Source organism: Lepus europaeus, chromosome 13 (assembly GCF_033115175.1).
Source record: "Lepus europaeus isolate LE1 chromosome 13, mLepTim1.pri, whole genome shotgun sequence".
Taxonomy (NCBI): domain Eukaryota; kingdom Metazoa; phylum Chordata; class Mammalia; order Lagomorpha; family Leporidae; genus Lepus; species Lepus europaeus.
This window is the reverse complement of record NC_084839.1, coordinates 4,245,920-4,258,983: the sequence shown is the minus strand read 5'-3', so window position 1 is coordinate 4,258,983 and position 13,064 is coordinate 4,245,920. Positions and strand designations below refer to the sequence as shown.

General features: G+C 51.6%; 1 protein-coding gene across 1 annotated transcript; it reads right to left on the bottom strand.

The window, feature by feature from the left end:
* Positions 1-10,988: 10,988 nt before the first annotated feature.
* SOX11 (SRY-box transcription factor 11) lies at positions 10,989-12,323 on the bottom strand. Its single transcript, XM_062210145.1, has one exon. It carries the CDS (start codon positions 12,321-12,323, stop codon positions 10,989-10,991), a length of 1,335 nt encoding a protein of 444 aa, XP_062066129.1.
* Positions 12,324-13,064: the final 741 nt, after the last annotated feature.

Here is a 13,064-nt window from a genome sequence, read left to right as displayed (position 1 = left end):
CATTCTCAATTCACCCCTGCATCTATGCAGCTTGTGATAGACCATGGGTGAGAAAGGCCCAGCGCTAACTGCTAGCAACAACACAGCAATGAACAGAGTGTGAGCGCTCATCGTTGTAAAGAGGTGGCTTCCTGAGTCAGGTGGCAGCTAGGGGATGCTGGCGGGATATGAGCAGGTGTCACGAGGAGCTGCGTTCCACAAACAGGTGCCCAGTGGCAAAGGAGTCACAAAGTCCCCAAAATAGGAAGGAGGAAACTCAAACCACCCTGCAGCCGGACACTCTTGACTTTTCTCATTCTTTTCACCTCTCTCCTTAACTTTCCTTTTTATTTCTGTGTTTCACTAAACTCCTCGTGTACTTCCTAACACTTAATATGAGTTGTGTCGATACATTCGTGGAACAATAGAATTAAAATTTAAGATTATCTGGGGCCGATGTTGTGGTGTGGTGGGTTAAGCTGCTGCTTGCAAGGCTGACATTCCATACCAGAGTACTAAGTTCGAGTCCTGGTCTTGCCCCAACTCTGCTTTCAACCCAGCTTCCTGTTAATGTGCCTGGGGAAGCAGCAGGTGATGGCCCAAGTGCCTGGACCCCTGCTACCCATGTAGGAGATTCTGGTGGGGCTCCTGGTTCCTGACTTCAGCCTGACCCAACCCTGGCTCTTGCAGCTATATGGGGAATAAACTAGCAGATGGAAGAGCAGTCTGTGTGTATGTGTTTGTGTGTGTTCCTATCTCTCTGTCACTCTTTCAAATGAATAAATCTTTAAAAAATTATATATATAATTTGGTTGTAAAAAATTTGTAATGTGTGGTTTTTTTAAAATATTTTTAATTTATGTATTTGAGAGGTAGAGTTACAGTGAGAGGGAGAGACAGAGAGAAAGAGAGGGTCTTCCACCTGCTGTTCACTCCCCAAATGGCCGCAACAGGCAGAGCTGGGCCCACCCAAAGCCAGGAGCCAGGAGCTTCCTCAGGGTCTCCCACACGGGTGCAGGGGCCCAAGCACTTGGGTCATCTTCCACTATTTTCCTAGGCCTTACCAGAGAGCTGGATCAGAAGAGGAGCAACCGTGCCTAGAACTGGCACCCATACGTGATGCCGGCGCCTCAGGCAGAGGATTAACTTACTGCGTCACAGCATTGGCCCCGTATGCATTTTTTTAATGCTATGCATTTTCCCAATGTCTTTTAGATTCCCTCATGTGCATGGATTTTAAAAATTTTTTCATGAAAATAAACTTTAATTTCATTTTCCATAAACTTTTTGAAGCCCTCTCGTGCATACTCCTGAGTCTTCAGCACTTTTTTTTTTTTTTTTAAGATTTATTTACTTACTTGAGAGGTAGAATTAGAGAGAGAGAGAGGTCTTCCATTTGTTGGTTCACTCCCCAAAAGGCTGCAACAGCTGGGGATGGGCTGATCCAAAGTCAGGAGCCAGGAGTTTCTTCCGGGTCTCCCACGTGGGTGCAAGGGTCAAAGTGCTTTGGCCATCTTGCACTGCCTTCCCATGCCACTAGCAGAGAGCTGGATCGGGAAGAGGAGCAGCTGGGATATGAACCAGCACCCATATGGGATGCCAGTGCTGGCCTCTTCTTCAGCAACTTAAACTCTTTTTACTCAGTGGTATAAAAGAAACACAGATGCACTCCAAAAACCCCAGGAAAACAGGGACTCACTATGGTTTTAGTTTTTCACATTTAGGAGAAAATCTGAGCACCTGGGATCTACTCAAACATGGGCAGTGGTTTAGAGACTCAAGGTCAAGTCTACGGAATTCTCCACGGTTACCAGGTTGCACCCACTGTCTGCAGCATCACGTCTGCATCCCAATGGGGGAAACAAGGCATGCACAAAGGCGCAGGGCCCCCTCCATACGTCCTGCTGAGGGGCTTTTCTGGAGGCCTCCCCAGGCACTTTCACAAACGTCTCCTTGCCCAGAACCATGTCACATGGTCACTTCTCTCTACAAGGGAGTGTAATTTTTCGGCTGTGGTATTGCCATCCCAACCAGGTAAAGTTACCTTGTTAAAGAATGACCAGGAGCCCATGTTGTGGCACAGAGGGTAAAGCCACCACTTGCAATGTTGGCATCTCATGAGTTCTGGTTCGAGTCCTGGCTGCTCTACTTCCAATCCATCTCCTTGCTTACGACCTGGGAAAGCAGCAGAGGATGGCCCAAGTGCTTGGGGCCCTGCTACCCATAGAGGAGACCAAGGAGGAGTTCTGGGCTCCTGGCTTCAGTCTGGCCAAACTCCAGTCATTGCGGATATTTGTGGAGTGACCCAGCGGAGGGATGACTCTCTCTCCCCTCCCCACCACGACTTTGCCTTCCCAATAAACAAAGTCTTTTCTTGTAAAAAGAGCAGAATGGCCAAACCACTGTTCAAGGGGCCATCAGCAGCTTCAGCCCCAGATCAAGCACAGGAAACACCACTGGACGGCACAGCCAGGGGACCCCGCCTTTGCTCAGGACACCCCTTTATTTCTTGGCTATGCAGGTTTTCCTCCTGTTTCTGACTTCAGGCTTCAGCTTGTGGGGCTGCCTCAGCCTTCAGGTTTCCCCACGGCCTCCCTGTGCAACACAGGGCAGGAACGACGGCTGTGTGCCTTTCTTAACTCCAAGCCTGGGCTAGAGGAGTCGACGAGTCCACCTCCACTCCTGAGCCCAGTGAGTCACCAGTCACAGCAGCCCAGAGCGGTCACCACCAGCAGTGGCTGACACTGGGCCTTGGCGGCATGGAAAGAAGAGCGTGCAAAGCCCTTTAGAAGGGGATGTGGTGAAGGAAACATCGAGAGTATCTGAACTCAGGTTAAACACACATCAGTGATGGTTCTCCAGAAAGAGCTAGACAACCCAGAATGTCAGCTCTCCCAATTCTTCTCAGATCTTCTCATTCGATTATGCGCTGTTGTCTTTCTGATCACAGAGCACGAAATCTTTAACCATGCAATGCCCGTCTGGAGACAGCGCACTTTCCCAGGAGTTCACTGCACTGTTCTCCAAGTAGCAAAAGGAAAGACATGGGGGTGAAACGGCATGTGCCTGGACCAAAGGCAAAATCAGGATCCAACCATTTCTTGTGCCCGGACCAAAAGCAAAATCAGGATCCAACCATTTCTTGTGCCTGGACCAAAGGCAAAATCAGGACCCAATCATTTCAATTTCGCCAAGCTCCTTATTCCAGGAGAGAATTTACTTTCCATAGAAACAAAGTACCTACCAACGAGAACAGTATCTTCCATGCTCGGAAGAGGACTCCCTGTGAAACAGACTGCTCCCTGGCATTGCACAGGAGAGCCATCGATGGACTCAAGGGCTGGTCACCTCCTCTCACTCCCAGACTTACTGAGCCATTTGTTGGTGTTTTCCCATATTATGTGGGTTCCTACTAAAACCCTATCAAGCTCTTCTACCGGAGATGTCAACAGATTTAATTACTGCATTTAACCTAATTTTTAAAGAAACTCCTATCAGGAAAGGGAAATGAGAAATCAGTGGTACAAGTAGTCCCGGTGAGGAACCTGGGGCAAACTGAGGGTCTTTTGATGTTAATCACAAGGAATTTCTTTTGTTACACTAAGTTTATATGGGGTGATTTTTTAAAATTTTCATTAAAACAAGTAAAAGCAACATCCTGCCAGGAACAAGAGATCCTGACATCCTGAGGAATATAATCTAAGCGCTGAATATACTTGTGTAATGGTTGGAAAAGCTAGCGAAAGGGAGATCCAGTATCTGTTCTTCAGTTTGCAATGGAAATGGGCAGAACCGAGATTCGAGGGTGGCTGTTTTCTGTGCACTTTGAAGTGTGCTACGATACAACACACGCGTTTCTATAAAACCAAATTTAATATACAACAAACACTCACCATGTAAACACAGCTTTAAAAAGATCTGATAATAATTCCAAGGATCACTTACAGACTTTCATAAAAGCATTTTATATCAAGAATCTCAATACAGAATGACTTCTATGTCAAAATACATTTACACTGTAAATTGTTCATAGAAGAAAAAAAAAAAAAAAAGACACAGAGGAATCGAGTTTGCTGGCATCGAATTCAATAGCAGCAACTGCCCCTGACATTTTCCCTTCATACACTTCTGACGAATCTTGTTCACCTGCCCCTCTAAACTCTGTCTACGCTTTCACTCCCTCTCAGCCATCAAGACACAGAGACAGGATCACCACGCGTCTTTCTACTGTCAGCAGCTCAAGCTGGCCCAGACTCTTTGACTTCTCCAGGGGCCTGCTCCCGCCCGGGCTGCCCATGGGTTGGCCGCTCCCTGGACGGCGAAGCTCATCTCTAGTATAGGTTTTGAGACAACCCCTTGAAGAATTCAACAGCAGTTATCCAATGCAAAACTGGAAAAAAGTCACATACGACCACAAGTGGAGATTGATCACACAATTTTATTAAGAGTCTTTTGAACAAATGTATTCCTCTGTGAAAAACTCTTGCAAAAGAGACATTGGAGTGAACGATTTTCAACCCTGAGCGTTAACACTGCATACCAAGGAGGGTGGTCAAGGAGCTGGTTCGACTGAAGCACAAGCACAACCCACTGATATTCTCTATGTGATCAGGTTTTTACAAAAAAATACATAGTTTTCAATAAATAATGCTTAATTTTACAACTTTGATACAGCAATGTCATACACTGTTTTAACACACTACACTCTGCATGCTAGATAGTCTACAAGAAGACAAAACTTTGCCATGCATTTCTTCCCCCTAGTGCTACCAAAACTTCGTCGTCCAGCGCACGGCCTGAGGCAGCTCACCCTCCCCGCGTTCCACAGCGACGGGCCGTGTGCGGCATGCAACTCTATAAAGGTCCCCTACAAACCACTCGGGCTTCTAAACAAAAGGGCTTCTCAGCTTTTCCGCACCCAAACCTGGAGTGGCAATGAAAGTACGTTTCGTGTGGCCTTGGAAAAAGACACACTTGTGAACAGTGTCGTGTTGAAAACGGCTCTGAGACATCGGGCGGCTGGACCCTGGTGCCCATGGCGAGAATCAGGGGGCGCCACTACCACCAGGAGGCCCAGGCCGCAAAACAGGCCTCTGTCCTTCAAAAACAGTCCGTTCCAAAAAGGTGTCCTGGAGCAGATGTCAGACCCTCAAACCCACATATGTACAAGAGCAAAAGTCGACAAAATGAGGAATTAATGGAAATGGCCGAGGACGTTTCTCCCTGTGCGATTCAAGGGATGAGGCGTAGCTGTTCTTGAACACAGGTTGGGTGAAGAGAAACGTGACAGAAGGCTCTGTCAGCGTCGGTCTGATCAGAACTCTTTCTATGGTATATTATTATTATTTCCAGTTGTCCCTCCTTTGAAGGGGAAAGTAATGCATCTGCTAAAATACTACAAGTGTCACACTGAAGAGACTCTGAGAACCCTAGAGGAAATTCTGGTTTTTTTTTTTTTTAATGAATTTTCAAACTTGTAGTCATATTGCTTCACTTTCACAGCACAGAAACTCAAGTCTATGTGACCACATAAAAAGAAGTCTGATCAAACAGTGTGACAGGAGCCTCCACATCCAGGTTGCTTAAATTCACCATGCTCATGGGAAACCACATCTCAACTCGATCCTATTGCTTTCAGTGGTTTGTTTCTCCATACACAAGTTGTCTGCTTGCACCTGCAGGCAACCAGAAATTCCCAAATCATTTAAAACCGTCCTATCTGTGCACTGGCTGAGGAATTGGGTCTTGCAGGAGTATCTACCCAATAAAATTATTACTTTTATACATGGAACATTATGAACCTATGTTTCCCTTTGTAAGCCATTTTATACTTTCTGCACTTTTGTGCTTTTATTGAGTATAAAAATAGGTCTCCTTTAAAATTCTGTTTAAGTTTACTAAAAAACTACTTGTTTGTGAAATTCTCTTATAAACTCACTGCATCCACATGGAAGAAACTAATTAGGCAGCTAATGGATATAGGTAGTGTTAAAAAAATGCAATGAGAAAAATGGAGATGTATTAGAATTCAAGAGAAAAAAAAAACAGCAGTAAGTAAAATGGAAGAGAGCTCTAGTTCATACATTTTGTTTAATCTTTATTGTGACAGAAAATGTGGGTGCCACAGGGAGGAGAAAAAAAGAGAGAGAAACGGAAAAAAAATTAACCTGAGTTACTATCAAAGAGCAGGATTTTCAAGATCGTCAAATGAAAGGGATACGGTGGAAGAAATCAGACAGAATGAACAGTGAGAAAGAATAAGCAAAAGAAGCCAACTCTCAGAAAAGCATGTCAAGCGTGGTGACATGGAGACGGTTGCTTTGGGAACTGGTAAACTGCTGTGTTAGGGTGCGTAAGGCTAGCTCCTGTTACCCTCACAGGCATAGGCTATACAAAGGGTATTTGAAACTGACATTCCTAATGGAAAGTTTACAAAATTTGGCCCTTAGAATAACTGAGAAATATCCTGAAAAAATCTTCCCTGAAACGGTAATAAAGAAAGGTCCTTATCTACTGATAAAATCGACAACTCAGTAAACTATTTTCGCTGGTCTTCCTACATAAGAAAAAAGCACAAATATATTTGCCTCAGAAATCTGTGAAGAGAGAGGACCACGCAGTAAAAGAGTATAAAGATTCTATAAATAGGAGAGTCCAAGAAAACCTCTCTCCAAAGTGTCCACAAAGATACATATGCCCATCAGAAGAAAAAGTAAGAATATACACATTATTAATCATATCAGAGAATAAAAAAGTCAAGATTGATATAATATATTTATATCGAATGACTGCTTGAAAATACAGCAACTTATTCGCTTTTATTTCTCAGATTCCTTGGGCAAAAGTCATTTAAATTCCGAAGTGAAAAGCAAATGCAAATTTCTTGTACTATACCAGTATCAAGATGATTATGGTTTCAATTCCCAGAGAAGAAAAAAATAAGTCTTGCCTCTGGAGTCTTTCACGGAAAAAAACAACTAAATCATCCTGACTGCTACACGCATGCATATTTAAGTCACTTCCCCTTGATTAACATGAAAAAGAAACATCTCTGCCCAAAACAGTTGTAGTGATCTTCTCTAGCTACAGGGTAGTCATTCTACAAACAATTTGCCCAGTGACTGTGGCCATTGGTCACACACACAGTATTTGCAAAGCTTGGTTTAAGTACACTGCCTTTTCTTAGCTTTTTAAATTTTTTTTTAATAAAAGGGATGCACATCAGAGTGTAAGAAATGGAAATTATTTCCACGGTTTAAACGATTCATAAGAGAATGCTGGTTCAAGTTCTTAAAGATGGAAATCCTACCAAAAACACCACCAAAGTCTGAATGAGTTAGAAACAGCAGGATTCACGCTGGCTAGGCCACTGGCTCAATGCCCACCCCTCACCCAATGTTAACATTTGCAGATAACTGTGTCAATGCTTAGTTAAAAATAAGACTGACTTAAGAAAAAAAAAAAAAGGCAATCAAACTTTTATTGAAGACTATCCAGTGGCAAGAAGACCTTGCGTATTATATTATGTTTCAGACATTCAAGAATTCATGTAGAATCATAATTCACAAGGCAGTCATCCAAACAGCCTCAACTATTGTGAAAAGCGCATCCACGCGCCTGTCCTGAGCTCTAACAGGTTTTGAATTTAGATCGCCAAGCAAACTACTTTCCTCTTATTTTTCCCGTCAGGAACTTAGGCCACATAGCTTTGCTTTCTTTTCTTTTCTTTAAAAAAAAAAAAAAAAAACAAAACAAAAAACAAAAAAACACAATCACGACTATGTTTCCATTCTGAGACCAAATTCTGAGCTGTGACTCATTCCGGTGAAGCTAAGGCCTCCCTTCAGAAAACGTTCAGATTCATCTAGGATTAACACGTCAAACACACGCGAAGCTTCCAGGTTTCTAGTATACCTGAGCAGCGGCCGCCTCGTCCCCGGGCCTGGGGCGCACCCGGAGCCAGGACTGCAGCCAGGGGCCGCCGCCCCGGTGCCCAGCAGAGATGCACCCGTGGTGAACCGCAGGCGCAGGCAGCCCGGCCCAGGCAAACCGCTCCGGAAAGCCTGGTCCACCGCGACCAGCCAGCCCCATCTGCTTCCCAGAGCTCCCGAAATCCGACGGCTCAGCCACAGGCAGCGAGGCCCATTAGAGAAATCCGCGCCCCTGCCGGGACGCGCCCCGGGCCGAGCGGGGCTGCAGGAGGCCGGGCTGGCCGCGGGCCCAGGGGGCGGGAGCGGCGGCCGAGGCAAGTGGGAGGCCAGGGGAGGCGGGAAGCGCTCGGGGCCCCTCGGGCCTGGCGGCTCCTGTTACCGAGCCGGCGCTCCCATTTGGTCTCGCCAAATCTCCAGGAGACATGAAAGACCCCACCTCGGGCAGTCGTTTCAGTAGCTTCACGAGTCCTGGAGACCCGGGGCCGAGTGAGCCACCGGGCACCTCCTCCGAGGCCGGGTCCCGGGGGGCCTCCCCGCGCGCCCCTCTCCCCCGCCCCGGAAAGAGGCTGGGGGCGCGCCGCAGCGGGACGGGGGCTGGCCATGCTCGCCCACCTGGGCCGGCTACGAGGGCGCTGGGCTGCGGCCGAGGTCTGCCCGAGCCGCGGACCCCAGGTCGTAAGGAGGCAGCGAGGAGAGACTGAGAACCAAGAGGCCGCCCCCCAGAAGGATGGTCCCGGGCAGGCCCAGGGGCCGCAAGAGCAAGGCGCCCCCTCCCTCGGTGTCCTTTCTCCGCGGGACCAGGCGCCGAGGACCCCACGCGCGCCCAGGACCCGCAGAGCCACGAGCTAGCGCGCAAGGACGCTGCGCTGCCGCCCGGGCGCGCTCCGCAGCCACTCCCCGCCCCAACACCGGCGGCTGGGCCAGCGCCGACACCCGGGTCAGCTGGCGCGGGGGCCAAAGCCGCGCGTCCGGCCTCCTGCCTGGCCCCAGCGGGACACACCGACACCGACACCGACACCGACTCCTCGGTCCGCCCAGCTCTCGCCGGCCACCGCCAAGAGACCCAGATCTGGAGCCGCGCCCCCTCCCCTCCCCAGCATCCACCTCTGCGCACACGCGGAGCTACGGCGTCACAAAAACAAAGAAAGAAGGGAAATTCGAAAACGGGAGCGGTCGCCCCCAGCCTCCGCGCGGGCAGCTCGCAGCCCCGGGCGGCCGTCACGGGGACGCAAGTCCACAGGCGCGCCCGGGGCCGGACCTCGCCGCCGCCCACCCGCCCGCTCGCCCGGGCGGATGGGGGGAGGGAGGGCGCGGAGGAGAAAGGAAATGGAGGATGGAAAGGCAGGCGGGGAGCGAACCTCCTTCCCCGTCTTTCTCCAGCGACCCGGGGAAGGGGGATGAGAAACTGCCTTCCCGTGGAGCGCGGGGGTCGCTCGCGCCGTCCCCAGCCTCGCCGCCGACCCACACGGCCTCCAGTTTGACTGCCATAGAGACTATTGGCGATGAGAGTTTCTATCAGTTCCAGCTGATTTATTAAAATTGTCAAGGTACAGACTTCCAGCACCAAAAAAAAAAAAAAAGAAAAAAAAAAGAAAAATAGCGCCAAAAAAAACAACAACAAAAAGCCAGGCAATGATGTCGACAGTGCATTGAGTCTGCTTTGCCATCATTTGCTACAAAATATGCAGATGGTCTGTACTTTATTTAGATTATATTGCACAAAATGAGGAACTTTTTAAACTATGTGCCTTTTTTTTCTTTTTCCTTTTGCTAAAAATCGAGAATCCAGTTTCAAACCTTCCATCTGGGGCCCCATCCACATATCACAGCGTATGAGATACATAATTCCTACTATAGTACAGTACATATACAATCTTTAAACTAAGATAACAGCTCTGAGGTCTATATCACCATTTTCAATAAATCTTTACCTACAAATATTGAACAAATCTCTACTATAGCTGTACAAAAAAAAGTTTGCTTTTTTTTTTTAAAACCACAAGGCCTTTAGATGCAAGGATTACTTTAAAAATGTTAATCCTTTTTAAACCAGGACACAACGTACCAACATACTTGCATGCTAAAAAGCAGAGGAAAAAAAAAAAAAAACAAATCAAAAGGGAAGAAGTGCCTGAAGGTCTTACTGAAAAAACACAGCAAGAATGTTCCCTTTTCACTGTACAAAAATACGCCTGAAAATATATTAATTTTTAAAAAAGACTGAGGTCTGTTATGTATCAAAAATGTTTCAATACCTTTTGTACTGAGGTCTAGGCTGTCTGGTATTCAATCAAGGAGGTATAAGGGAACAAGTTACAAAAAAAAAGTTGGCAAGTAGAAATCACATTTGTAAAACCATAAACAATTTGATCTGAAAAGTAAACTCTGATCTTAAAGTCAGTTCACAGTTTTTTTTTTTTTGTAAGCGTTTGTACAGTCTGCATTTTTTCAAGCTCCCTGCAGTTTTGTTAAGAATCGGATGCATAGAAGACATCAGTTTTCTCCCTCCAAAAAAATAAAATAAAATAAAAAAGTTGCAATGGTCCCTTTTTTATGCTTCTGTTTTTTTCCTTTCTTACAAAAAAAAAAGAAAAAGAAAAAAGAAAAAAGAAAAGAAACCAGTTCTTTAAGAAGAAAAGAGAAAATCTCCACCGACTCCCTAGAGAACACTTGTGCTGCCAAAAGGGTCCTCCGCAGACGTCTTCAAAGACCGACGGGCTCCGGCCGCGCCTTCGCCCGCCTAGGTGGCACTCACGGATTGGGGGTGGGGGGGAGAGAAATCGTCATTACAAAAACCACATCTGGGGGGGGGGCGTGAGTGGGGGGGGGGGGCTCACAGCTCCGGGCTCGGGCAGCAACTGGGACGGGCAAAAAAAGTGTGACACCGACTCCCTCGTCTCCACCCACACGCTTCCCTCCGCGCTTGCAAAGTCTTCGCGTCACGGCATCCTACCAACCGCGTCGGTATCCTGCGCCCCCTCCACCCGACCACCGCCACGCTCAGCGCCGCAGCGGCCGCTGCCCCGGGGGCCCCGGTGCGCGCCCGTGGGGAGCCGGGCGCGCAGCGCGGCGCCGCCCTCAGTAGGTGAACACCAGGTCGGAGAAGTTGGCCTCCAGCCAGTCGCCCGCGATCATCTCGCTGAGCTCGGGCGTGCAGTAGTCGGGGAACTCGAAGTGCGAGCCCAGGCTGCCCTCGCTGAACGAGTCCAAGTCCTTGTCCACCAGCGACAGCGCCAGGTTCCCGGCCGCCGCGCCGCCGCCCAGCGGCTGCTCGCCGGCGCCGTGCGCGCTCTGCGAGAAATTCAGGCTCAGGTCGAACAGGAGGTCGTCGGCGTCCTCGCCGCCGCCGCCGCCGCCGCCGGACGACGACGACGACGACGAGGTGGAGACGGAGCGCGCGGACGCGGGCGAGAGCGCGGGCTGCGCCAGCGGCGGCGGCGGCTGCTGCTTGGTGATGTTCTTGAAGCTGTAGTAGAGGCGGCTGCCGGCCCCCGCGCCCGCCGCCGCGGCGCCCGCGCGCACCTCGTCGTACAGGCTGGCGCCCTCGGGGGACTCGGCCGCGCTGCTCAGCGTGGGGCTGGCGGGCACCTTGGCCACGTTGTAGCGTCTCAGCAGCGGCGGCTGCGGCTGCGGCTGCCCGGGCGGCTGCAGGAGCTGCGCGTGCGGCGCCTCCTCGTCGTCGTCGTCCGCCTCCTGCTTGAGGCGCAGCGGCAGCTCGTCGTCGTCGTCCTCGTCGTCGTCGTCGTCGTCCAGGAACACGCACTTGACCGTCTTGCCCGCGCCGCTCGCGCGCAGGCCGCCCGCCGCGTAGTCGTCGCTCGCGCCGCCGTAGTCCCCGGCCTGCGCCGCCTTGCCCGCGCCGGCCTTGGCGCCGCCGGCCGCGGGCGCCTTGAGCTTGCCGCACTTCTTGCTGGAGCCCTTGGAGGCCTTGGCGCCGCCCGCGCCCGCGCCCGCGCCGCCGCCGCCGCCGCCGCCGCCGCCGCCCGCCGCGGTCTTCTCGGGGCTCTGGCCGGCGCTGGGCTTGGCCGAGGGGTCCATCTTGGGCTTTTTCCGCGGCCGGTACTTGTAGTCGGGGTAGTCGGCCATGTGCTTCAGCCGCAGCCGCTCCGCCTCCCGGATGAACGGGATCTTCTCGCTGTCTTTCAGCATCTTCCAGCGCTTGCCCAGCCTCTTGGAGATCTCGGCGTTGTGCATGTCCGGCGACTGCTCCATGATCTTCCTGCGCTCGATCTTGGACCACACCATGAACGCGTTCATCGGCCGCTTGATGTGGCCCGACGCCGTCTTGCACCAGTCCGGGTCGCTCTCGTCCAGGGCCACCGGGCTGCACGCCATGAATTCGCCCTCCTCCGTGTCCAGCGCCTCCCGGGGCAGGTTGCTATCCGCTTCCAGGCTCTCCGCCTGCTGCACCATGATCCGCTGCGGGGCCGGGCGCTCGCTCTCGTGCCGAGCTCCCCCTCCCCCTCCCGCCCCTCCACCTTCCCGGGCCACTGGCGAAGTCCTCGGCGCCCCGCGTCCGCGGCGCCCCCCCTGCCCCCCGTCGCCCCTTCCAGGCCGCGCACAGCGGCTGCGGCGGCGGCCGCCCGCGCGCTCCGAGCTGCGGCCGCGGCGTCCGGGCGGCCCGGGACCCCCCTCTCCGGCTCGTGGCTCCCGCCGCAAGCGCCGGACCCCGAGCACTCCCAGGCGCGCGCGCTCCTTCTGCAAAAAGTTGAGGGCCCGCTCCCAACTAGTTATCAGGGGCTCGTGCGGGTGACATCACCGCCGCGGCCAGCCAATGGCGCGCTCCGGCTCCGCCCCTCACCCTTTATTAACTCTACGGCCCCGCCCCAGCCGCCCCGCCCTCCGGGCCGATCGGCGAGGATGGGGGTGCGGGGTGGGGGGGGGGAGCTGTGGAGGGGGCGGGGGCGGCGGGCAGGCCTGTCTGGAAATGTGTTATTTGAAAAAAAAAAAAAATCCTGGTGTGCGCACAGTTGCGCCTCCGCCCGGGATGCTCCCAAAGCGGTGCAACTGCCCAGCGCGGACCGGGCGGCTCGGGGGCCCACCGCCCGCGCGGTAGGAGGACTGGGTCTCCGGAGAGGCCCGGCGTCCCTTTGTGCCCGGTTCCCCCTCGCCGAGGTCCCACGGTGTGCACAGCCAGGGCGCGCTCCTCCGCCA